General features: G+C 44.2%; 2 protein-coding genes across 2 annotated transcripts in view; one reads left to right on the plus strand and one right to left on the minus strand.

Annotated features, from left to right (window-relative positions):
• The window catches only part of LOC134401301 (histidine--tRNA ligase, cytoplasmic-like), a 380518-nt gene that overhangs the window by 290603 nt on the left and 61940 nt on the right, over positions 1-27975 (plus strand). The gene's annotated exons all lie outside the window — the stretch shown is intronic.
• Positions 26744-27975, minus strand: part of ZMAT2 (zinc finger matrin-type 2) — a 37003-nt gene continuing 35771 nt past the window's right edge. Inside the window, exon 6 of the mRNA XM_063129699.1 lies at positions 26744-27422. Within this exon, the coding sequence (XP_062985769.1) occupies positions 27279-27422 (144 nt within the window). The 3' untranslated portion in view covers positions 26744-27278. The remainder of the gene's footprint in view (positions 27423-27975) is intronic.

Raw genomic sequence — 27975 nt, forward strand, 5'->3', positions numbered from 1 at the left:
GGGCCCTCATCCCGGACTCGTTCTTCATCCGCCTTAGAAGAAAATCACGGGTGGGGTGGGGTGGGGGGAGACATGAACAGGAGGGAGGAGGGAGGGGAGCACTGATGCACTTCAAGAAGTGAAGGAACCGCACGCACACCCCGAGTTGCCTTCACAACAGGAAACTGGGCAGGTTCCCAAACAGTGCAACAAGCTGGGTGGGATTCCATTGTAAGGGCCATGAGCAAAACCTCATGGGGCTGAGAACTGAAAAGAGTTAATACCAGGGGAATGGAAGGGGGCATTTAGCTGTGGGGGCAGTCGAATATCACTATAATGTATTGAGGCATTCGGCTGGTGGTGAAAAAAAATCTCACAAGATTTAACTTAGCTACGATCCAAGTCAAAAGATGTAATGCGTGATTCATCAATGAAGTTTTAGTAGTTTCACACACACACAAAAACACAAACATTCATACATGCCACCCACATCCTAGAGACAAAATTAAAAATAAAAACAATTTATTTCCTTCTTTCTCTAGCCCAGGAAACATTTGCAAGGCAATTAAAAAAAAACTGTCTGAAAACAGTAAAACAGTATGCCAACTCACCCTAACAGCCATCCGTGAATAGCTAAACTGGTTGCCAAGAACAGAGGTTACACTTGTTTGATCATGCCTACAATTATTCTACACAAAGGACTGGAGTCTGAAATGTACAGTAGCTCCATTTTGTTTTCTCCTTTTTGCTGGAGAAGCTCACGATGCTCTCAAAAACCTGCAATGAAATTGGCTTCTGACCTTGTGCCGTTTCATTTGCACAGCTGTCCCCCAGCTATTGGCTCCAGTGTGCTGCTTCTACTGTTTCCCCACAAATGGGAGATTCCCACAACCTTCTGTTGGGACCCAGAGTGTAGCTCCAGTCCTGCTGGGCTATAACTGCTTGAGTGGGACACAGGAAGGGCATGTTGCTGTGTGAAGCGCAGGGAGGCAGTAGCAATGACTAAGCAGGTGGATCGTGGAGTCTTCTGTCTGGATCAAGCAAGGGGGCAAATTCACATCATCTGGGCCCTGCTGCTGGACAATCCAGCTAGTTGTGCAAGACTAGAATTGGCTCAGGGCCTAAAGGGGAACCAAATAGCCCAAGGAAGGGAAGGAAAAATTACAGAGTTAGGTAATTTTGATCAGTCCAGACATGCATTCTTCAGTGAAGGAGGTAAAGGGAGGGTAGACAGAAGCAGGGGAGGCAGGGCCATCGGAGCAAATGGGTCACTGCTGCAGCCAGCCCCCACCTGCCTATTGCCTCCTCATTTACCACAACTCCAGGGGGTGGCACTGGTGACCAGTCTCATCCTTAGTCTCAGCGCTTCATCCCACATACCTGTTTCCCTCGAATTATCCCCTACAGCCATTGTTGTTGTTGTTGCAAAGGATAGATCCTTTGCATACCAGGAAATGGGTTTAAGGGGGGAAATGTAAAAAAATAATTAAAAATCAATGGACGACCCAATCCGATTCAAATTTGGTGTGCTTAAAGCTCTCCTTATTATCTATTGCTGTGCCAATTTTGATGTCTTTATCTTTAACGCTTACGCAGATGTATGCATTTGTTTAATTTTTCTTCAAATCCTGCTCCTGCGCCCCAGTGGCTGCTCAGAAAACAACAAATGATATGCTCGAAAACTAGTAGCAAACTATTGCACTTCTTCTGCTTAAGAAGCGCAACTCAAGCAGGATGCATGGGAGTACTTCACAACAAAAGCAGATTATAAGATGGGAAACTTCAGAGTCCTTTGCACGCAATTCACAGTGATTGCACAGTATAACGCTGGTGTGATGAAGCTCTGAGTCTTGCCTTTATGGAACCCAACAGGCAACAAGTCCCTCCCTACCAGACACAATGTACACAGCTCTTTTCCTCTCTTTTAAAGGTACAGAAGGATCTTCCTTGGCAGATGCCATCTTCAGCAACCAAGAAGCAATGGGAGGAAGAGTGACATGGGGAGGGAAGGAAAGATTGACAGGCATGGGTAAAGGAATCTTATAGAATCCATTGACCAATCAGGGACTTAGATGGGAGACAGGGGCCTTTGAACTGGCCAATGAACTCATGTGCTGATGCCTGGGCTCAGTAGATGGGCTGCTACTGCTTTGCTTTTACTTCCTGCAAAAGGAGTTTCTTTCTGCTTGGAAGAGATCTTTGCCTGCTGCAAAAGCATGAAGTGCCCTGATGCTGGATCAGACCAAGGGTCCAACTAGTCCAGCACTCTGTTCACACAGTGGCCAACCAGCCATCAGCCAGAGACCAACAAGCAGGACATAGTGCAACAGCACCCTCCCACCCATGTTCCCCAGCAACTGGTGCACACAGGCTTACTGCCTTGGATACTGGTGATAGCACACAACTATCAGGGCTAGTAGCCCTTGATAGCCTTCACCTCCAGGAATTTATCCAACCCTCTTTTAAAGCCATCCAAATTGGTGTCCATCACTACATCTTGTGGTAGTGAGTTCCATAATTTAACTATGTGCTGTGTGAAGAAGTACGGCCAGTATCATCCTGCCTTTATACAAATATATGGTGTGACTGCACTTAGAATACTGTGTACAGTTCTGGTCACCACACCAACAAAAGGATATTATGGAGCTGGAAAAAGTGCAGAAAAGGGCAACTAAAATGATTAAAGGGCTGGATCATCTCCCCTATGAGGGAAGGTTGCATCAACTGGGATTGTTTAGCTTAGAAAAAAGGAGGCTGAGGGGAGACATGATTGAGGTGAACAAAATTATGCATGGTGTGGAGAATGTGGACGGAGAGACATTTTCCTCCCTCTCTCAAAATGCTAGAACCAGGGGACAGCCCATGAAGCTGATTGGTGGGACATCCAGGACAAATAAAAGGAAGGACTTCTTCACACAGCACATAGTTAAATTATGGAACTCACTACCACAAGATGTAGTGATGGCCACCAATTTGGATGGCTTTAAAGAGGGGTTGGATAAATTCCTGGAGGTGATGGCTATCAATGGCTACTAGCCCTGATGGCAGTGTGCTATCTCCAGTATTCGAGGCAATAAGCCTGTGTGCACCAGTTGCTGGGGAACATGGGTGGGAGGGTGCTGTTGCACCATGTCCTGCTTGTTCATGCCTGGCCAATGGCTGGTTGGCCACTGTGTGAACAGAGTGCTGGACTAGTTGGACCCTTGGCCTGATCCAGCCTCAAGGCACTTCTGATGTTCGTATGTTTGTATGTTCTTTTATTTGTCCCCTATCTCCCACCAATCAGCTTCATGGGATGACCTTGGGTTCTAGTATTTTGAGAGCGGGAGAAAAATGTCTCCCTATCCACATTCTCCACACCATGCATAATTTTGTACACCTCTACCATGTCTCCCCTTAGTCTCCTTTTTTCCAAGCTAAACAATCCCAGTTGATGCAACCTTCCCTCATAGGGGAGATGCTCCAGCTCCTTATCATTTTAGTTGCCCTTTTCTGCACTTTTTCCAGCTCTATAATATCCTTTTTTAGGTGTGGTGACCAGAACTGTACACAGTATTCTAAGTGCAGTCACACCATAGATTTGTATAAAGGCAGGATGATACTGGCAGTTTTATTCTCAATTCCTTTTCTTATAATGCCTAACATGGAGTTTGCCTTCTTTACAGCGGCCGCACACTGGGTGGGCATTTTCATCGACCTGTCCACCACAACCCCAAGATCTCTTTCTTGTTGGGTCACTACCAGCTCAGATCCCATTAGGTTATACTTGAAGTTGGGTTTTTCTTGCCCCAACTTGCATCACCTTACACTTGGGTTACATTGAACCGCATCTGCCATTTGGACGCCCACTCTCCCAGCTTGGAGAGATCCCTTTGGAGCTCTTCACAATCCCTTTGTGTTTTAACAACATTAAATAATTTGGTGTCATCAGCAAACTTGGCCACTTCACTGCTCACTCCTAATTCCAGATCATTTATGAATAAGTTGAAAAGAATTGGTCCCAATACTGATCTCTGTGGGACCCCACTATTTACTTCCCTCCATCGGGAGAATTTGCCATTTATTCCTACTCTCTGTTTTCTGTTCTCTAACCAGTTACTGATCCATAAGAGGATCTCTCCTCTTATTTCATGACTGCTAAGTTAGTTCAGGAGTCTTTGGTGGCGGACTTTATCAAAAGCCTTTTGGAAGTCCAAGTAAACAATATCCACCAGATCACTCCTGTCTACATGTTTGTTGACACTCTCAAAGAATTCTAGAAGATTAGTGATACAGGACTTGGCTTTGGGGAAGCCATGTTGATTCTTCTTCAGCAGGACCTGCCCTTCTATATGCTTACTAATTTTGTCCTTAATCATGCTTTCAACCAATTTACCTGGAACAGATGTCAAGCTAACCATCCCACACAAGAGTAAAGCAAAATAAAAAATAATATTAGATGCCTCCAGAGTATTCTGGGCATGCTGGTGACCTGCTCTCAAGCCTTTGGGATGTGAACTCATGACACCCCCCCCTTGCCAGTGCTGATCTTCTTCTCAGATCTGCTATGGATTATTTTTTATTTATTATTATTATTTATTACATTTTTATACCACCCAATAGCCGAAGCTCTCTGGGCGGTTCACAAAAATTAAAACCACAAAAAACATCCAACAGGTTAAAAACACAATTACGAAATACAGTATAAAAAGCGCAACCAGGATTATTTATTATGGGGGAAAAGCCCTGAATCACAACAGCCTGATGGCCTCTGGCAGGGCCCAAGCTAAGTGTGGGCAGATGAGGGAAGGAATGGGCCCAGGAGAGCAAGGTACTAGGCTGCTGTAGGCCCATTACTATGAGGGGAGAATTTAAACTAAATTGCATGGTCTTCCAAGCAGCTTTCCCTCTGTCCACACCCCTGAATGTCACCAAAAAATAAAACAAATCCCTTGCTGCTTCTCCCTTCCTCATGGGAATCCAGCTGTGTGATCTAAACACACACACCCTGATGCCTCTCCATGCTTAAGCCTTCCCTTTTTACAATTGAAATGAGGGCCTAGCAGGAAGGTAAGGTGGCTAGAAGGAATGATAGAGGCTACACCTCTTTTCCCAGCAGAGAATCAAGTACGACACAACCAAGCCTACTGAACCAAGGTAAGAGACTAATCTTACATTCAGGTAGGTGTTAAGTAATTGTACAGTTGCGTAAGTGTGCTTAGTATCATTGCAAGGAAGGGGGCTTGGAACAAAACCAGAAATAGTTGGCACTGCCTGTGGTGGGCCACCCTGCCCCCTGCCCTAACAGTCTCAGCAGCTCTGAAATAATGTCCGCAAGTTCCTTCATAACCCAGAGATGTACGCAAGTCATCTGGCCCTTGTAACTTGAGCTCATTTAAAGAAGCTGAGTGCTCTCCAACCATGTCCTTACTTATTCTGGGCCGCAAATCCCTCCATATATCCTTCGTTAAATTTGGGTTCAACCTGGGACAAGCCCCTTTGTGGGAGAAGACTGAGGCAAAATAGAAGATAAGTAGTTCCACCTTGTCTCAGATACCTGTTAATGATTCACCATCTCCCCTAAACAGCAGACGTACCCTTGCCTTGATGTGCTTTCTCCTAACATACCAAAAGAAGCCCTTTCTGTTGTTTTCAGCATCCCTGTCAGACTCAGCTCAAACCGGACCTTCCCCTTCCTAACACCATCCTTGTAGATTCAGGCAAATCTATTATTCTCTTCCTTGGTAACATGTCTCATCTTTCTATGTCTTCTACATGATTCTTTTGAGTCTCTGCTCCCCGCACAGGCTTCTTTAAATGTCCTCCATTTTTCCTTTGCATGAGAATAGTTTGTGGTTTTGCCTTTAGTATTTCAGTTTTCAGGTTCTGCCATCCGTCTTGAATACTTTTTTCCTTCAGGATTTCTAGCCATGGGATCCCACGAACATTTCCTTGAGCTTTCTGAAATTGGCTTTCCTAAAGGTCCAAGGTAGCATCCAACTAGAGTACCCTCCACTTGCATAGCCTTCGCTATCATGAATTCCAAGATATGGTCATTTCCCCCTACAGTTCCTGCCACTTTCACTTCATCTACTATTTCTTCCATTGGTCTTGATTACACCCAGGACAGCAGCTCTCCTTGTTCCTTCTTCCACCTTCTGAGAGATGAAGTTGTCAGCAAAATGTCAAAAACCAATTGGATGTTCCATTCCTTGCAGAGTTAGAGTTCCAGCAAATGTAAGGATAGTAGAAATCCCCCATTATTACTCTATGAAAGTTTTGTTATCTGTTCCAAGAAAGTGCCATCCACGTCTTCCGGATGGCTGGGCAGTCTGTAGCAAGCTGCCACAACAATATCACTCTTGTTTCTCCCTCCCTTTAACTTTACCCAAACACCTTTGACAGGGCTTCCATTCTCAGGAACTTAAATTTCCACACAGGTATGTACATTCTATTCATATAATGCTACTCCCCCTCTTCCTGTTCAGTCTCTTTGAACAAGGTATAACCTTCAATGACTATATTACACACATGGGTCTCATCCCAGCAAGTCTCAGTGATACTTATCAGATCATATTAACCATCTTGAATTAGGATTTCAAATCGATCTTGCTCCATTTGTGACATTGGAGGCCATAAAGCCCAGTATTAAGCAAAAGGCAGGATACAAATAATAATAATACCATATTTCTTTGATTGTAAGATGCACATTAATTTCAGTACCACCAACAGGAAAAAAAAACCTAAGACACACCCATGATTCTAAGATGCACCCCATTTTTAGAGAAGTTTATATGGGGGGAAAAGTGTGGCTTAGAATTAAAGAAATAGGGTAATAATAATAATAATAATAATAATAATAATAATAATAATAATAAGTGTTGCATCTTCCTGGTTTCCCTGCTTGCATTTACCAACAAATTCCTTGGATCCACATCTACTGTCTTGTCTCCTCTTTTGTGTTCTTCTCTGTAATACCCAGCTCCGCTTTTGACTTTTGCCACCCTCCCCAATTTAAAGCCCTTTAACGATAAGGTTTACAAGGTTCGTGCCAAAAAACATTCTTCCCAGTCCCTGTGAGGTGCACCCCATTGTCTGCTAGGAGTCCTTCCTATTGGCATTGCTGGCCATGGCCCATGAAACCAAACCTTTCCCAACTACACCATCTATGCATCCAGCTATACACTTTTAGTATCCTTATTTCTCTACCAGTGCCCTGACCTTCAACAGGAAGAACTGATGGAAAAACTGCTTGTGCCCCCAGTTCCTTCACTACCCTACCCAGAACCTTGTAGTCTTTGGAGCTCCAGTCAACATTTCTTTTGGCTGTATCATTTATTCTCACATGGATCATCAGGAGAGGATAGATGTCAATTGGTATGATGACTATCAGCAGCCTCTCCATCACATGTCAAATACATGCTTTAGAAAGACAACACACTTCACAAAAATACATGCCTGATGTGTACACAGCTGTCTCTGTCCATCTCAGTGGGGAGTTTCCAATCACTATCAGTCATCTGTTACTCCTCGGGATTGTGGTTAAATTTCTTCCATCCATGTGGGCCTGAGTACCATTTTCTTCTGTGGAGTGCAGGGTGGTGTCCCATCTACAGGCAGCCCAGGGTCACCCTCCATGGGAAAACATTTCCTCCTCCTTGATTTGGTGGTTAAATTCCTCATTTCCACATGGTCCTGAGCGCCATCCTCAAAGTTCTGTGGAGTGTAGGGTGGTCTCCCATAGAGCAGCATAGAGTCATCCTTCATGGAAAGAACCTGGTATCCGTTGTCTTCTGATTCTCCTGATCCTATGCATCATGTTCTTCCACTCCTCTAACTCTTGCCCTTTGTTGTCTTCTTCTTCCTTGGAAAGTTCTCCCTTCTGTTGCTCTTTTGGGAGGGCTCTCCTGCCTCTCATTACAAACCTTTGACTCTCTCTGGTTAGCTGAAGTGTACAGAGGTAGGCTTCAAGCCTCATCACCTTCTCTTCCAGGAGGGCTACTAGCTTGCACTTGCTGCAGATGTGGTTCTATCGTCCTCAGGCAGGAAGACAAACATGGCACACACGCTGCAGGTCACTGGAACAACTCCCTCCATTTCTGTGGTGCCAGGCATCCCAGATGAGTCAGCCATTTCCATACATTCCCCCACAACCTCTCCCACTAAACTCCCATGCAAAACTCCCTTGTTTGCTCACTCCAAATGCTTTGCTACAGAACTAACCAGCTCTGACTGAAGTCCCAGCTGTGGACTGTGCCCCCATCCACAAGCTCTTATAGCAGCAGTCTGAGTCAGGTGATCTAGCAGTCAAAGTTCAACCACCAACTTAAACAAGCATTTTAGAGGTGGGGGGAGCAAGTTGTGGGAGGAGAAGGGGGAAGCACAAAAGCTGTTTGTAAATGTCCCAGTATAAAGCGTTGTTTCAAATTTAATATGACCTCTGAGCAACTGAAGATGTTCTTTTCTTGAAGCTCTCCATATTTAGGATTTTTGTGGTTTATGATCTATGCCTGCCAATAACCATATGTCATGTAATATGCCAAAATGAAATGACTACTTCGGCCAAACCAAACTGCCCTTGAAATCTCAGGCGTCCCACTGAAAAATTATAGACAAGAGTAATATCCTTTTTCTCTCAACATGACCATTTTTTCTCTGACCTCTGTGTTTTTAGCTTGAAATTAAATTTGTTCAACACCTTTAAAACTACATTACTGCAAATCAAAACACAGAACATTGTGCATGTGTTATATATGAAAATATAGTTGATGAATATAGCCTTAAAGTATTTCCACCTTGACTGTACCAATTCAATTTTGTCCATTGCATCCTTGTAGCTCAAGGAAGACCGACTCCTTAAGCCTTGTAGAGGGAGATATATATATATATATATATATATATATATATATATATATATTAGCACCCAACTGTAGTGGGGAAGGAATTTCCCCCTTCCCCTTCAAGAGCCTAGCGCTCAGAGGGAAAGGGGAAGGGTCTAGCCACCCAAACAGAAGGAAGTAGTTGTTGCTGCAGGAGGAAAGTGTGTCCTCCAAGATGGGGCAGTGAAATGCTGCATGTAAACACAGACCTATCCACAACTGTCTTTGGAGGGGGGAAATAAAAAGGAACTCTGCATCTCTGCATTCCAAAAATCCTGCCAGTGAGAACTTCCATCCTCCTTTAAACAGACAAGAGCACTTTAATTGGAATGGAAAGGGAGAGGACTGTATGAGCTCTGTGAAATGAAGGCCAGACATTCTTTTAACTATTCAGAGATCCTTCATCAGAAGGTGGAAATTCCTCTCAGACACCGCAAAATGAAAGGGGAAGAATGTCTCTCTCTCTCTCTCTCACACACACACACATACACACACACACACACTGTATCCTTCCTTCCTTGGTACCTTTATTTATTTATTTCAGGAAATTGATATATTACTTTTCATTTTTAAAAGACACACACCAAAATGGTTTACAAAGAAAAATAATGATGAAATATAATAAAACCAATTAATAACATTGTAAAAATAATGCATTAAAATAACTAAGGGTAACTGATAATGTGAACTGTCAGGGGAAACATGTTTTTAGTTATTGGCAGAAACACTCCACAGAAGGAGTTTGCCTGATCTCAAAGGGGAGATCGTTCTATGTGTGGGGCACCACAATCGGGAAGGCCTTCTTCCCCTGCACCAGCTGAAGCTGGTAATAGGCACTCTTTGCCACCAAGGCCACTTAGGCTTCCATTGTCATCCACATACCGATGACACCATGCTCTAAACCCCCTAAAGACCACACCCAATGGCATCATATAGATAGGGGTGCACATCCTTTTCTGTCCCAAGGGCTACATTGGGTGTCTACTGGAGGAGTTGTGCACCTACTGTAGACTTCTCTATTACTCAATCACTAACACACACATGCACGCACACACTCAAATTATCCACATACAGCTTACGCATACACACACCACTCACACTCACTCCAGCAGCAACAACAATTGCTCCATGTCACAACATCAAGGTGATGAAGCCCCCTCCCCTACTTCTCCCACCACCCCATCCGAATCGCAAAAAGGGGGAAATGGTCTAGGAATGCTTCCTGCCATAGAAACCTCTTTCCTAGAGCATCCAGGAACATTAAAACACAGCTTTCTAGGATGCTCCAGAGATACTCTAAGAATGAGATTTCATGTCAGGGTCTATAGAGCCTGTTTCTAGACCCCCTCGTCCCTTTCAGTGGTGGAAGACGAAGGGGGTCTGGGAGCTGCTTGTGGGGGGAAGGGCACATTTTTCCATGCCTGATGTAGGTATTTAAAAACTTTGGTGACAGGAGTTTTGCCAAGGGGATGAGACTCTATCTCCCAATGCCACTCTCTGGAACAGACCACACAGGTAGAAGCAGAACTACTGCAATGCAGTTCCCCCCTACTTCAAACTCATGGAGATGGGCCAGGACGGTTGATGATAGCAAAAGCTGCTGAGATCAAGGAGAAGTATCAGGCTTGCGCTGCCTCCGCCCAGCTCTCGATAAAGGAAATCCATTAGGGCAATCAAGGGCGATTCTGTCCTGAACCCAGACTAGAATGGGCTCAGGTACTCCACATCCTCCATGACCACCTGCATCCACATGCTTGAACAATGAATAGGACTGTGATCTAAAATTCACAGTTTTTTTCCTCCTCAAAATAAAAGGAAAGAATAATCCCAACACTACAGGGCTGCTGTATGATTACACAAAGAGAAAAAGAAAATACTTCTTCTTCGAGCCAGACGAATAGGTGCGCCATATAAATAACAGAAAATTGGAGCATGGCATAATGCTGAATGAAGGCAATGTTGAGCTGAACTGCCCAGTAAAATAATGAACAAAGAAGAGCACGGCCTTTTCGGATGATCCTATCCTACAGGGGAGTTTCCATATTGCACAGGTGGCAGCTTGCAACCCAAGAGGCTCAGGGCTGACGCAGCAAGAGGCTCTGCCCGTCAGAGCACAGCACCATGCAGCGCTCAGGCAATACTGCATGCTTGTCCCAGGGAGGGGTTACTGTAGGTCAGCGCTGATGCACTCAGGCAGAGTTGTGTGGGTGGCCAGGGCAGGAATAGCAGGGATGTAGCTGGTCAGCACTGATGCATATTGGCAGCACTGGGCAAAGGATCAGAGTTGGAAATAGCAGGGGGTGCTGCAGGTTACAGCTGAGATGCCTTGGCACAGCTGCCTCCTGGCTCCCAGCCTGGCCTGGCCAATATTATTATTCCACTTTCATGCACACCAAATTCTTAAGATGGCTAAAATAATAATGTGCTAGAAATCTTTCACAGATGAATTTAAACAAATGCTGGATGATTAGGGGGTACGGGAAATACCTTTATTGAAAGATCTGTTTGGGGAATAAACTCTTCAATGTCTCTTGTTGTTGTTACTTTTGTATGTTTTATTACATTTTTATATAGAGATATCTATTTCTTCTAGAAATATTTTCCTGTGGATGCATCAACTGTTTAAAGCTGAGGCATGCCTGAAAGGCTGATGCTGCCCAAGGGAACATCTATATGAAGATTAGAAAGGGCATGGAATGGGAATGAAACGCACCATATTGCTATTAATGTAGATAGTCAATTGCAGCAAGTTATATTTCTACATTTCTCAAATGCTTTTGTGGTGGGGTGGAGTGCTGGGTGGAGGTGTTCTGCGATGTGTGTACCTCTGTGAGTTAATCATCCATCCTTCCCTTGAGGAGCTTCAGCTCTTTGCATTAAATTGGGTGAGATAAACAGAGGTGCCTTTAGGGAAGCGAGGGGGCTGTGTCAATGAGGTATTTGTATTTATTAACTCACAAGATGGACTGCAGGTCTCCATGTGATAGGATAGAAAATATTAAAGTCCTGCACATCACACAAGGCTAGCAGTACCAAGCCACAGTCTCTAATAAACCATTCTAGTCAGGGATGAAGAGCGACCAACTGCAGAAAGAAATAAGTATGTCTTCATTGTGCCCAGAAGGGTCCCAGGTACTGGCAAGCTGAGTGCATCGGGGGGTGGGGGGAATCCTGGAGAATGGCTTTGCATTTACTAAAAGCAAAAGAGGCTCCTGGATCCAGCTAGCAAAAAGATCTCTTTAGGCAGAGTCCTATGTGTGCATAAACCTAAAAAAGGTAAAGCGTGAATATGATAAACAGATGTTTTCAAATGCAAACATTAAGCAGGTACATTCTTCTGGAAGCTGATACTGGATGTGGCAGTGTACATTTTGTGGCATCCTGGGACGTGGTGCTGTGAAATATGTGAAACAGCCCTAAGGCCACCATTCCATCCCTAAAACAAGTCACTGCCAAGAGGATGGAACTGTGCCCAAGATGCTGCAGTCCCCAAATATTGAACTGAATTAGTGCAACACACCTAGACGCTGCATGACACTGGAGTGCAAAGCCCTATAACAAGCACAAGTGCGTAGAAAGGTGGCAGATAGCAAGCAGCAAGTTCCCCCCTACTTCAAACTCATGGAGATGGGCCAGTGGACTGGACACCAAATACTCCACCCAGTGGCACTTCTGAACAAGTTTTCACTTCTAGTCCATTCTTCCTTGCAGGAGCTGGAGAAGAGAATAAGCAGAAGATCAGACAACGACTGACAACGTGTCCCAAGAAAGCACACCTTATTCAGAAGGTAGAAATAGCCTCAACATCACTTCTTCCCCCCAACATTTCCTTCAAATGAACAATTCAAGGGACAGAACAGGTGAACACTCTTTCAAAGGGATAGAGAAGAGACCAAGGTTAAAGACATGGAAAGTAACTGGAGGCAACCATATATGCACACACATGTGCTTCTCAGCATCCTATACACAACACATCCATCTGAACAGTGGTACCTGCATACAACTAGCCAGCCCTTTCACTATATAAAACCAGCAGCCAGACACCTGCTATCCCAATAATGAGGCCAGGACCAAAGCAAGTAACTGACCTCCTCCCTACTCACATGCAAAAGAAAGCCAAGAGGACCAAGAGCCACAGCAGAAATGGAGGCCTGGGTTCCAGAAGGCTGCTCCTAATGCTGTCCCAAGTTAGGCATTATGCACAGTATCCAAACAAAGAGCGAAATGAAGTAATCATATGGTTAATTGCCTAATGACAGGAAGGAATCTTTGGGTACATAGATATTCCCATCCTTCAGACACAAAAAAGGCGCATGCACTATTATTTCTGTTTTCCCTAACTCTCCATGACCATCTGAAATGAAGGGTTTTTCAGTTCCCTCATGAATATGTTAAACAACCTATCAAAATGTTTTGAGCAATATCCAAGTCTTAATTAAAATGACTGAAGGATAAATACTAATCAATAGCATTCACAACGTTCAAGAGCTTCACATATATGATGTCAGGGTACACGCTTCCCTTCTTCCAGTCCAAAGAAAGACACAGAGTCTGCTGGTCCAATTACTCACAAGTATAATTTCGAACAATCATCCACCACCACCGACTCCATCAACTTCCCAACCACAACATGAACATTACCTACAGAATATATACACAGGGTTTTCAGCCTGACCAGCAACATCCCAGGTGCTGCTCAACAGCACACCCTGGCTGATGCAATTAGCTCCCTTCATTTCAGGAGCTTGGTTAACCCTTACCATTCAGGTCTGTAAAATCCTTTTTATTTAGCGTGAATACACTGACATATGATTGGGCTGTAATCTTTACAAGAAAGCTGTAAGTTAGGCCTGGTTAAGTTTGCCTCCATTCCTGATGAAGGGAGAGAGCGAGCGCTTGCCTGGCAAGCCCATGCAAGAAATGAGATATGAACCAGGAGCTTTCTGATTCATAGCTAAGTTTCTTAGCTATTATGCTACAACGGATGACTAAAGCTGAAACATACTCACAGAGTGAGGCATGCATTGCAACTAACATTGTATTTTTACCAGTATCTGATGTGTAGACTGCAACCTATAATGGTTTTTGGGTTTTTTAATGCATTTGGGGTTTGTTTGTTTTTAAGTGACAAGAGCATTCTACACAATACCATCTTCGATGCCCATCCAAGATTCCTATCCAGTCCCCAAATAACCCATATACCCATAAAAGCTGAAAACATAATTCTTTTTTGGTTAAGGAGCCAGACATTCATCGAAGTCCCTCACTCTGTCAAGCCTAGCTCAGTGGCAGCACCCCGGGGGGGGGGGCACAGAAGGGGCTAAGTATGCTTCTAGGTGGACGGGCTCTGTCCCACATGTTAAGATCTCCAAAAGAAAACTAATGCCATACCTCACACTAAAAATGCCATCCTAACCATATATTCTGAAATAAGTCATATATTGATTAATTTAGGTTGGTTTATTTTAATGTAGCATGTATTAGCCAAATTCAAATTACAATAAGGTAGAGTCACTACTCTTAGTATAAGGAAAGTAAGAGCAAACTGAGACACCTGGGCCCTGTACACCTAGGAATCCCAATGCATGTTGTTTTGTATCTAAATTATAGCCATCTCCAGCATTCCTTCGCACAACAATTCAGCATAAGCTTTCAGAATCACACACACACACCCTATCTAACCAACCTCTTCTCCTTACATAGAGAAAAAACTTAAGCAAGGCAAGGCCCCCATGCAAGCAGGCATCCCCTTGCTCTCACACCCCACCTTAGTACTCCAAAGGCTGCATGTTTCCAAGCTCCAAATATCACTTTCTCTTTGGCCAAGATGGAGGTGAATGGCCACAGCTGAGCACAGACAATAGTGTTAGCAGAACTTGGGTTACAGGCCACTGAACCTGGAGCTAAAGGGTTAATGTGTACCTGAACAAGGTGGGAGGGGATTGCTGGGGTGCTTGTTCTTCCCTTTGGGGTCTCCTCCCTCTACTGCCGACTTCTTCTTGTTCCCTGCCTCATGGGTTGCTGGCCACGTGGCTGACCTGAGCCATCCTATCCTAGGATGGAAAGTCACTTATCCCTAAAGTAAAGTTTCTTTCAAACCACCGCTGGAGTGTTTCTTTTGTCAACGCGCGTGGCTACTCACAGGGAGCTGGTCCGGATGACAAGAAATAGTACCATGTACTGAAGAAGTTCATGTTCCCTTCTCCCTACATCCAATGATCCATATCTGCACAAGTGCTGAAGGCCCCGGCCAGGCTGCACGCTCAGTGCACTGACAGAAACACACAGTGAAGGAATCCCGTGTTGGCATGAACAAGGTGAACTTCTGGTGCCACGTGAAAGGAAATATAATTGCTAGGAAACAATTTGATATGCTTACTTTCTTTTATAATGTGAAGTGTTGGACCATTTGAGTAGATAATCACAACCACAGCATGTCAATTATTGCATTAAAAGGAGCATAAACATATAGAAATACTGTCAGCACAATATTTTCTTATGTGTCCAGTGATTGTACATGGGAACCCAAAGAAAGCAACAAAGACCTGAGGAAACATTCTTATCATGCTTTTCTTAAAGAAGATAGAAAATGAGAGGGGTGAAAACCACAAAAAGGGCGGGGGGGGGGGGTTGAACAGTAAGCTGGGAAATGGGTGTTTGAAGGATAAACCAGGGGGAGAGGGATGTGTGAGTGGAGAACAAAGGCATCAATGTTTTACTGGGAAAGGACATAGGTCTTGAAAAGAGAGGAGAAAACAAAATTAAAGAAGATAAAGGAATTCATGCCTGATAACTTTTGGTGTCTGGGTTTCAGCATACACAACACAAGTCCAAATGCTCAGAATGCCATAAATCCTCCGGCTTCAGATAAGAAGAGAGTTTGCCTATTGTGGCTGATAAGAAGCTTTCTTTGTTTCCCTTCGTGTCATAAAGCTCATAAATTCCAGACTCATTCTGAGGCCTCGTTCGTGTGTGTGTGTGTGTGTGCGCGCGCATGCGCGCATGTGCGTTAGTTAAAATCATTTTGATTCAATAATCTAGGGTTCGCTCCCTCCATGTATTCTTTCTACCAAGAGTTGTATTATTTTCTTATGCCAACATTCCACTAGACATCATGTACGGATGGCCTTGACAAGGCAGCAGTGTACACATGTGACATGTGCTGCACGTTGTTGTACAATACAACACCCTCAAATGACTGTCTGCCCACCTCCCATTCCTAGCAACTTGGGACGTGCTTCATGGTCTCAAGTGCTGATTCTTCAACCGCAATGTGACGTCTACTCTCTGGAACAGCAAGTATTTGATACTGCAGTGCTGAAGCAGGGACTGGTGGACCTCTACGGGTGAAGAGAAAGTGTTGAGGTAAAGCTGAGACACAGAGAGTGAGGAAAAGATGTGAAGGTTAGCTTCAAGGAGGAGGAAGGCCTGTAAAGGTACAGGAGAAGATGAAAGCAGAAGAGTAGATCCAGAAGCACCCGGGCGGGGGGGGGGGGGATTGCACAGGAACTTTGGATACAGACCAAATGCTAACCTCAGAAAAAAGGGAATTGTTTGGGAGACTGTTGGAAATGTCAAGAATGAGAAGGAACCTTTTACCATATGTGGTGGTCATGTAAAAAAGCAAAATCTTTCTGGACTAAGATTCACTTATTAATACAAAAAAAAGATAAATATACAAATGAAACCAGAAGAAAAAGGAGGGCTGTTATTTCTGTGTATGACCAACGGCTGCCAGACTACTATATGCGCAACACTGGAGAAAGACACAAGTACCATCAATGGAAGAATGGCTGCTTAAGGTTTTGGAATTGGGGGAGATGGCGAAACTTACGGCGTTAGTAACAGGAAAATCAACAACCTCATTTGTACTGGTCTGGAAACCTCTGATAGAGTATATACAAGAGCTGCAAAAGAATGATGTATTTGTTTGTGGATTCATATATAATCTGTGGTCTTTACATAACACTGGGCTGGCTAAAGGGTAGTAATTGACAGCCTATATCTGACATGAAAATTGCCTCAAATGGAATATGGTCTTATATGCTTCGTATATGTGTTTTTATTAGATGTAGTGTTCTATGTTATTAGTTAAGTGTGTGATGTTTTGTAATGATTTTTTTTCCCTTTTCTCCTTTCCCCCTTTTCCCCTGTGCTTCGCTTTCTGTAGAAAATAATAACATTGTTGAAAATCAGAAAAACGGGAATTCAAATCCTCATGGCTCAGCTCTCCAAAGGAGACATGATCAAGCTCCCAAAGAAAAAGTGCTCCCCAACCTATAAGAGCATGTGACTGTATCATTGTGCACAACTGCGTCTGGATGGAGTTTAGTACAGTGGTTCCCAAACTTTTTCAGGTCACCGCCCCCTTAGTCCCACAAACTCATGCCCAGCGCCCCCTAACCTACACTATAAAAATCATTATTCAGAATAGCGGTTTTCAACGACCCACTAAGGAAGATAATAAAATTCAAAACAGTAACAATTAAAATCCAATTACATTTTTTTAGTTTATTCAATTAAACATAATTGATGAACTTGATCCAGTGATATCATCTTTTCAAAGTCTGATAGTCATTCAGCAAGAATATTAGATATCACATTTAGTAACTAGGGTAGAGTACCTCACGATTCTGTAAATTCTTAATGTGATGGATGGGCTTGATGAAGGGATACCAGTTTCCAATGTTTGGTTTAAAGTCACTTAACATGAGTCTTAAATCACCACGTTTAGTAATCTGGAGTCGATTTCTTTGCTTGGAGAGAAGTAGGCAGACCACACTAAAACTACATTCCACCAAATATGTTGGAAATGCAACCAGGAGTTTCTGAACCACTCTCCATAGTGCAGGATAGCGACCAGAAACTTCCTTCTGTAACCAAAACTCCTGGTCCGGAAAAGACCACCTCGAGCGCCCCCCTGCCGGCCCCCCTTGCCTTTTAACGCCCCCCTATGCAATCCCACTGCCCCCAAGGGAGCAGGACCGCCCCCTTTGGGAACCACTGGTTTAGTAGGAATAAGGGCTAAGTAAGTGGTGGAAGGCAGGGCATGGAATCAAGTTCAGAAGGGAACAGAAAGAGAAAAATACCTATGGGAAAGCTAGAGTTGTGAGAAAGCATAGGAGGAAGGAAGGGAGGAAGGAAGAGCCCATGGCAAGTGACACAGAAGCGGAAAGATGGAAAAAAAAGAGACCCAGAATCAGCTGGGAAAGAGCTGAAAATTGGCTCATGGAAAGACATGACAAAGAAAATGGAGCAAAGGATTTGATTCTGCACCCATTTTTTCCCCAGCAATGAGAGCTAGATAAGAAGTTATTAAGTTATATCGTGCTTCATCAGCAAACAAAGCACACTGCAATCGGCTCATTAATCTTTATGTCTGGGGCTGAAATGAACAGAGCTTTTCAAGTTCACAACTGACATTCAGAACTCCTTAGATTTTTATTTGAAGCCTTTGAGAGTTTTCACAAAATCCGCTGGTCCTGCAGCCTGCTCTGAAAGGGCAGGTCTCTTGCCCTCAACCCCTGATCAAAAGGGTGAACCAGGCTGCTGTTACTCACCTGCCGGCTGGTCCCTAAAGAACGGGTGTCAGATTCAAATACTGTAGGTAGGCGGGGCCGCATTCCTCAGAAAGCAGAGAGTCAGTGGCCACACCCATACTTTTTAAACACAGAAAGCCAATTGTTATTCTCAACAAAAGATCACCTAGGCATGTGCAGAGCCTTCCCCACAGCACAACAAATGTGCCATGCGCTTAGTTCTGGGAGTGGGCAGAACACTTCTTGTATTTTATGGTTTTAATTGTGCACAGCCCAGAGAGCCTCAGCAAATGGGCAGCATAAAAATGCAATAAATAAATAGAAATACATTTCAGAAGTCATCAATTCTGAGCCCTGGCACGAGCATCCTGCTCTTTTTCTGATTGTGGTATTGGGGGGGGGGGGGGCAGGCTTTTGGCTCTGGGCCTGCCCTGTGCCAGCACCCCCACCCCAACACATTCCTTTTGAGGAAATGCTGCACTTAACAGAAAAATGCTTCCCTGCCCCTGATATAGACCCTGGATCAGAAGGTAGGTGGTTCCCTGACCAAGAGGGTGTGGGCATAGAACTTATTCCAACTCTGCTATGCCTTTAAGCAGCAGCCCAACTTGCAATGTGGGAATAAGAATTGCCACTGGAGAGAGGCAAAATCCCTGGGAGATTAGGAAGGAGATGCTTTGCATGGAAACTCATTGAACCCCACCCACCCACCGCCCACACACATGGGGCTGTGATGGCAGCTGCTAGGTTTGCCACATCTCATGATTTGACTGGAAGTTTCAGCTTCGTTCTCCTCCTCAGAGTCCCCCCAGGAAGGTTTAATAAAAAGTCCAGGTCCAGGTCCAATATCAAGTCAAAGCTATTTTCTGCTTTGCTTGATAAAATCTTTTGCTATTTCTCTCTCACACGCTCTCACTATGCTCAACTGACTCCATCCCTGAGCACAGCCAGGCTCTGACCTCTGAGCCCATCTGCCATCTCTGCCCCCAACGAAGTTCCGCTATCTTTATATTTATTTATTAAATTTATATACTGCCCCACAGCCAAAGCTCTCTGGGCGGTTTCCAAAAGTTTATCTTGCAACCTTAACTGCCTAAGAGGGGTATGTTGAACTTCTCCTTGAAAAACCTTCACAGGCTGAGCTCTGGAAGTGATCCAACAAGATTTTTAGCACATCAGAAGATGACACAGCATTACTAAGTGTCCCCTCCAAAGGGCCTGCAGTCCAATAAAATAATCCCCCAAACCATTTAAAATATTGAAACTGTGTGCAGACATGGGGCACAGGACAGAGAACCAGCACAGACTGGTCAAGAACTAGTGGCCAGCTCTTGTGGCCAACTAGGAAATGGTTTTTCCGAGGCTTCAAACAGACTTCTAAGAATCCCACAGAGGAAAAGTGGTGAGACAGGGAGGCAAGTGTCTCACCAAGTGTCTCGCCACTCCTCCACAGGCTCAGCTCAGTCACTCACCGCGACTCACCTTACTGCACCTGCAGCAGCGTAGAAGAGGACCAACAGCAAGGACAGGCACACGTGCGCTCCTCAGGCTGCCTGAGGCCCATGCAATGCAAGAGAGTTTGGTGAGCTTGGCCGGTTGTGGGCACCGCTTCAGCGTAAGTGCCTGGCAGAACTGCAGGGTTATTTGTGGGGGAAGAAAGAGAGTTTTGTGGGGGTGAGGGGTGAAGGAGAGGAAAGGAGAGAGGGGAGAAAGAAAAGAAAAGTCCCCCCTTCCTCAAAAAAAAAAAAACATTGTCCTGGTTTTGTGGATTTAAAATATGGCAACCCTATATTAGGTCCAACTAAAATGTCAAAGTTGTGAGCAAGCTTTCAAGTTTACCAGAACTCTTCTTCAGGCTGGCTATTAAACAAAACAACTAGGACACACCAGAGGTCATGATTAACCATACGTTGATTGATTAATCAAGACAGCTTTTTAAACAATCACAATGTTTTTAACTTGATTCATCTAACTGATTAATCAACTAAACATTGCATCTGTTTTAGATAAAGGTGGAGGGAAGAAAAATACATTGCTAGGCTTGTTGAAAAGCTTCAGTTTACAGTTTGGGTAGGAGTCGTGATGCAACCTATATTAAGTTAGACCATGCTTGCGGCAAAATTATCTCAGGTTGCAGCAAATCACACTGGGAAGAAAGAATAATTGCTCTCCCCTAGAAAATATATAGGAAAGGAAAAGAAAGGAAGGTACCTCTCGTGCAAGCACTTGAGTCATTGCTGACTGCTAGAGGGATGCCTGCTTTCGCTCACGTTTTCTTTTGCAGACTTTGTAGCAGGATGGTTTGCCATTGCCTTCTCCAGTTGCAGTTACCTTTCCCCCAGCTAGCTGGGTACTCATTTTGCTGACCTCGGAAGGATGGAAGGCAGAGTCGACCTGAGCCAGCTGCCTGAGAACCAGCTTCCGCTGGGATCGAACTCAGGCCGTGGGGGAGTTTCGGCTGCAGTAACTGCCGCTTACCACTCTGTGCCACACAAGGCTCTTGAAAATATATAAGCCACCAGTTATTCAGATCCATTTCTGGCACGTCTCAATAACTGCCAGTTTAGGAGAATCATTTCCTCCTGTATGAACAGTGGGAATAGTTCATCTAAAATTATGCCTGCATTATCTAAAAACAAAGTGTTTTTTTTCCCTTTAAAGCTTTTTTTGCATATGCAAATATGCAGATTAAATGTTAAGATATAATCAATCCAGAAATGACATAATCTTCAGTTTTCCTTAGTCAAAGGCCAGTTCTAGCTGCTTTGCTTAATATTCAGCCTGAAGAAGAGTTCCGGTGAAATCAAAAGCTTGCTCACTACTTTGTGACTTTTCAGATGGTCTTAATGAAGGCATTAAGTCTGCTACTGTTCCTGGCTGGGGGGTTTCTATGGGACCAGCCCACTTGCATGTGTTTCTCCTCTCTAGAACTAGGAATCCATGCTCCTACATTAGACTCCCCAAAATAGGGAGATGCTTTAGCGCTGAGGGCACACCAGCCACCAGAATAAGAATCCATTTTACAAAAACGCCTCTCCAATTTCCAGCTGCTGCACACAAGCAATTCTTAAATGGCTCAGATGGGAAGGTGCGCTCTTTATGCTCCTGAGGCACAGCGAAGTAAATCAGGCAGTCTCTGACTGGGATGTCTCTGTGAAAGTGATTTGCCCCTAATGACAATGAATGGCAGTAGCTGCTGCTTAACTGGGACATCGTTCTATTAGCATATATACTCTCTAATGGAGAAGAATGTTCCTACCACCAAGGAGCTCAACCCCCAGCTCAGCAGATTTTTTAAGAAACGGGCTAGAACTAAAATATAGCCTTTTGTACATAAAATTGCAAATGAAGATTAAGATCTTTATTACCCTGGAAGCTCAGGAGGCCTCTTGCCAAGGGGTACTGGTGTTTCGGTCATCTTGTCCTTGATCAAGAGCAGCGTTCTCAGAAAGCATCAAGTCTGAAATGTCTGAAATCCTGAGCTCGGCTACATAAAGAAGCCCAAATGATTGCAAACCTCACCATCTGTATGTCAAAATCTCACCATAAATTACAGCTACGCTTTCAAGAGGTTCAAATGGACACAGAGAGAACCACTGAAATACCACTGCCACAGCCCCTTCTACCCCAGGCTGACCAGTCAGTGGCATTACAGATTGGGAAGGCTGAACAATCACTTCTGCAACAGCCTCCATCTGGCTGCAGGCAACTGGCTTATGCAATTGACTCTGACATCCTGACGAAATTCCTCAGTCATGCTGAGCAATCTAAAGTCTCCTGCTGCTTGCCCCATAGCTTGGCCTCCATAATCTGTTCACCCATTTTGTCTTTGAGTTCTTCCTAGCCCCTAATTTCTACAGCCTTACTCCCTAGCCAAAGTGGTCACTGATGGGTTGTTCCTTCCATTTAAAACCTGGAGTAAATCTCAACATAACAAAAACAGGGTAATTTTTAAATTAGTACCCTAATCCAACATTCTATCTCATTCTTCAATGCACTTGAAATTGCCAGCCCTGGCAAAATTATCCCTGGTCCAAGGACTCTTCACAGCAATTCTGTTCCAGGGCAATTGTGTACAACAACTATAGGATCCAGACATTGAAACAGAACAAAAGTGTGTGTGAGTTGGGGGTCTGTCTGCTTCCTGTGTGCACCACACTTTCTCTGTAAACACATAACTAGATGATCGATATGGCCCACACTGCTTAATAATATTGAAGTCAAATCTACAGTGTAAATCAGCAGATACAGTAGCCTTAGCTAGAATTGTGTTATTATTAAAAGTAAATCACATAAATTAACTCAGTAAGCTTTACAACAATCCTTTAACATGCGTCTGTATTACTATTCCCATATTGCGAGGGAAGGGAGGCTCAGAGATGGTGGCTGACTAAGACTACCTAGCAGAGATGAGATTTCAACAGGAATTCCTAGTTCACAGCTCAGTCCCTTCCAGCATAGTCCTATACACATCTGTGCCTTGGACTTCAGTGGGGCTCTCCTCCCACAAAGTTTCCAGCAATGCCTTGAACTGTGGCTAACTTTGATGGGGAGGGCGCCAACTCCTAGTCCAGCCTCCCTCAACCTGGTGCCCTCCTGATGTGTCGGACTACAACTCCCAGCCCCAGCATGACCCAGCCAGCTAGACCCTAAAGTGGAAGATCATGTCCCTCCCCACTGGTCAAACATAATCCATCCCACATACTGACATATCTTTCAAACAGATCATCATTGAAATGATGTAATACTGAAATGGCCACATCTTTATACGTTCACTGTTCTACTATATTTTTAATGGAGCCAGACAACCCAATCCAACACTGCCATTATAAATTGCTGATAGTTCTTCCTGACCCACTGCTCAAGCAGATTCCGTGAATCGGCAACATCTGTAGGCCTTAAAAGAGGACACAACGCTAATTTCCCCCATCCCCGTACACACACACACACACACACACACACACACTTGTAAACTGAAGCATCTCAGATAGTAGGTATGGGAAAGGGACTTCTGCCCAAGCGATGGTAGAACTGCTACCAGTGAGAGCAGACAACACTGGGAGATATAGATTAATGGTTTGGCTCAGAGTAAAACAGTTCCATATATTTTATGGGAAGGGACCATAGCTCAGTGTTAGAAATCATACTTTACATGCAGAAGGTCCTAAATTCAATCCCCAGTGACAAAGGATCTTAGGTGGCAGGAGAGTTATTGCTACCCACAGTAGTGGGCTACGTAGACCAACAATCTACGTAGACCAACAGTCCAGTTTCACATGTTGAATGCTGGATCATAACCACTGCCATATTCAGATGCAAATCCATCTTCACCTGCCTGTTGGGTTAAAATCAGGCAACAAGACCTGCACTTTCTGACTTTACACGACCTCTAGCTGTAGCCTGTGAAGCAATAAATTCTAGTTCAGAGACAAGAAGCCACACCAGGACACACCCACCCTGCCCTATGCCCCCCTCCCCCACTGCCTGCTGAACAAAAGCAGGGCAGCCAAGACACATATCAACTCAGCCAGAATCGCAGACACATGGTTCCCACCCAGAGCAGACTTTGCAGCACCGGGCCCCACAGTGAAGAACCCTGTGCATGCATACGTATATATAGAAAGGAGAACAAGGGACCATTGGTACACAAAGAAAAGCAAAGGCGAATGGATTACTCGTGTCTGATGTATGCTGCAATGAAGTGAGCAGCAGCGAATGGAAGATTTAGTTTCATCAAAGGAAAACAGAGCACTAACACAGCGAGCCAAGGGTTAATGCACTTTGCAGGAAGCATTCTCTCTCTTGCTCTCTTTTCTAAATATTATTTCCTCCCATGAAACTGGCTTTTCATCCTTGGCTGGAGGCAGCTCCTGCTGCTGGGAATCCAGCAGGAGTCTGTATCTCTGCCACTACACACTCCACTGCTCCCAGCAAGTAACCAAGACAAAGAGACCCCCCCTCTCCCCGCTCCCCACCTGAGAGCCAAGCCCCTGCGCTGGGCAGGAGAGACAGGCAGAAATATTGGCATGTTTGCCCGGATGCTCAGGCCCTGTGGAGGGAGATGCCCTTAGGCTGGAGTTGAGGTAAAAGTCTTTTAATGGAAAATGGGTTGAGGGAAAGAAGTACCACGGAAATTAAATTCCACCCCCACCTCCCCCTGGTGAAACACAGAGACGCTCCATGTTACGCAGAGGGGGTCCCTCATCCCTCAACGTATCCAAGGCAGATTGGCAACGGCTGTGAGTCTATACTTTGTCATATAGTCTATTATGTCTCATTAAACTTGTTTTCCCACTAACTGTCAAAATGATGTTTTATAGGAATTTGGCAAACAATAGATTATCGAGAGTTAGTGTAGGAAAGCGTAACATTAATGTACATGGCAAAGATAAAATTCTACACATTTTGAGTTAAGAGCAAACACCCATTTCTACTCATTTTTTAAACAGCGCTCCCCCACCCTCCAGCTGAAGAGCCCTGCTGGATCAAACCAAAAGCCTGTTTAGTCCATCATCATTCTGTAGCCAAGTGGCCAAGCGACGCCCTTAGGAAGCCTGCAATAGGGCTGGAATGTGGCTGCAGCCTCCTATTCATGCTGCCCGTGTATTGGAAATAATTTACAGGAATCATAACTGGTGGCCATTGACAATGCCCACCCTCACTTCCATAAAGAAAGACATACCTTTTCTCCCGAAGGGGGGATAAATAGGGAAAGGGAAGGAGAACTGGGATTATGTCTGCATTTCCAATAGCATTTAGCATGACTCCACCATCTCTGAACGAAAAGTGAAATGGAGGCATCCGATTCTGAAAATCACATTGTCAACATCACGCTGAAGCAGCTCTAGAACTAGGATTAGGGCACAGCAGGTCCCAGTACCCACCTCCATCCGAGATCCAGTGGACCATGCTATTTCTCATCAACGCTAACCAAACTCAATTAGTTCAATGTGCAATAATGAGCAGTTTGTAAATGTATCTAAGCAGGACAAGGGGGCCATGAGAAGCTACGAAGCTGCTACCTAGGGTAAAATCATCCAAAATGTACCGAAGTTTTAATGTGCATGAAAGGAGCTACACAGTACTGTAATAACACTTCTTTTCCTGCACCTCCTCCTCTCTTCAAATCTTGTAGGATATTTAGTCACAGGCTTCATTTCTCTCACACATTCAAATAGAGTTTACTCTTTTGGTTTGAACAGGGACAGGTACGTGGCTGGAATTAAATGCGCAGTTCTTTTTGGTGCACAGAAGGAATTTGAGGCACATTAAAAAGATTTTTTGAGTTTAAAGGGTCAAGTCTCCAAGGACATTTGTATCTCAGTTGGCAGTGCTACAGGCTATGTATCATTTCAATGGCATCTTCAATGGGGATTATAATCTGAATTGAAGTGGAAATATCTGAGGCAATGAAGCTGTCAGCAGTCTAAGATTAAGGAATTAAAACAGCAGCAAAGCATGATAGGATTAATTCTACATGTATTTGAAAGAAGGCTCAATACACTGTGAGATTCCATGAAGGTGCGGAGAAAGGCAAGAACAATGATCCCATCAATACAAAAAGGAAGGCACTATGAAAATCAGCCACACCAGATGTAAATTGTCCTAAACTGAAAAAGGCAATGAATGAGTCACGGTGGGTTTGGCTGAACTAAATCAAGAAAGCAATGAAAATGACACGGGGCCATAAAGAGCAACTGGAGCAGCACAGATAACACTTCTCCAACCTGAATCGAGATGGGGAAGGAGCCCCCTCCCTCCCTCCCAGCTATGTTAACGTTTAGGAATGTGCGTTCAATATGGTCAGTGGCAAAGATACGAAGAGATCACTTCTAGCGTAGTGGGAGAAAGGCTCGTCTGCAATTCCTTCTCAGTGTTTGAATCTTCGAAATGGTCTTTAAGCGGGGGGCGGGGGGGAGGTTCAGTGTTGTTGTTTTTTAAAAAGAGGACTCATGCATATGCTCCTGTCAAGAGGGTCCATGTTCCAGATTGCAGCAACACAATTTACTGCTAATCCCAGCAAGTATGATCTCCCTATTTTCTGTTTTTCAACGTTAGTATGACCCTACTGAATCCCTAGCTGTCCAAACTAATCTCTTATCAATATCACTGCGGGGGATCATGAGGGGAGAACTGAACCTTCAACTTCCTAAATAATCTATTGGAGATTAAAAGGAGGGAATTCCAGTAAACCCTGAGTGCAAATGGCTTCATGCTCAGATATACAAGTTATAATAAATGCCTATGGTTCTTGAAAGATAATATACACTAGCTCAACCTACAAGAACCCCCCCCTCTCTCTCACTCACTCACTCACACACACACACCATTTTATAGATGGAAGAATAATGCACAAAGAAATCCATGCAGGATTTTTATCAGTTTATTAACAGAAAAAAATATACCCAGCAGAATGTCTCTCGTGCACACAAGGCCACACACAGCACGGAGTGAGAAGCAAGCAGAACTTATATAGGGAATGAGGCAGCTGCAGGCAAGGGCAAGAGACGGGGGATTCTAAAAGAAACATCCAACTTCATGCTCTTCATATTAAATGAAGAGGGTTTTGTTGTTTAAAAAAAGAAGAAATCTTGAAAATGGGTTTACTCCAAAGTATTCTGAGGAGACTGGGGAAAGGGGACCTGCTAATTTAAAGTCCTTTATTTGATATTCAGGTTTACCACCATACAGGCAAATGTGATGCTATCTGTTCAGGCAGGAGGATACTAGTGATGGTAGGGCACAGCCAGCCCCATGAGGAAGGATGTGGAATTGCTTCCCAGCTCCTGCAGCCAACTTCAACAAGACGTTTAGGTACAAATTCTCTGTAAAGTCTTCCAAGGCGTGTTCAAGCATCACCAGGGCTGAAACAACAGCCATCCAGAGGAAAGTTCATGGCTAATCAGTGGCTCTTCTTGGTCGAGCCAAAACCAGAGAAACCCATCACAGCTGCCATTTCATCATCCTCCTCAAATCCCAAGTCTTCCTCAGCCCTCCGCTTCTTCTCCCTCTGTTTTTCCTTTTTGTAGGCTTTGGCCTTTTCCTCCTGCAACAAAGGGAAATAACTGCCAAATGAATCAAGCTTGCTTGCACAACCACAGTCCTGGAAAAGGAAGATACAACCTCAGAAATCAGGCCACAGAGACCACATTCTTTCTGGTCTGAAGAACAAACAATGGGTGGAAGAGAAAGTGGTTGGCTCCTCTGGTTGATCTCAGAGGAGCAGCGGAAATGCAGCAGCCCAAAGACACGCACAAAGAAGTGACATGTGAAAGATATAATTGTACTAGCGCATCCAGCAACTGTCACTATCTGCTATTAAACAAATGCCAAAGACTTCATCAGAAATTAACAGCGATGAAAATGCACCTTTGCTTTTAAAGCAAAGGACATGGATTCTGTACCAATGCCCCATTCCAACAACTGTGGTGCTGAATGATGGTGACAGACAATGTCAGTATCTGATGGCTGTTGGAGCAGCCAAGTGACAGCTGCTCAGTAGAACATAAGCCATGTTCTGAGTGGCTTTGGGGGGTTTTGGCATCAAAGGGTTTGTACAGCTCTAATCAAAATGTTTCGTTCTGTGAGATCGCAAAGCC

This window comes from Elgaria multicarinata, chromosome 7, assembly GCF_023053635.1.
Source record: "Elgaria multicarinata webbii isolate HBS135686 ecotype San Diego chromosome 7, rElgMul1.1.pri, whole genome shotgun sequence".
Taxonomy (NCBI): domain Eukaryota; kingdom Metazoa; phylum Chordata; class Lepidosauria; order Squamata; family Anguidae; genus Elgaria; species Elgaria multicarinata.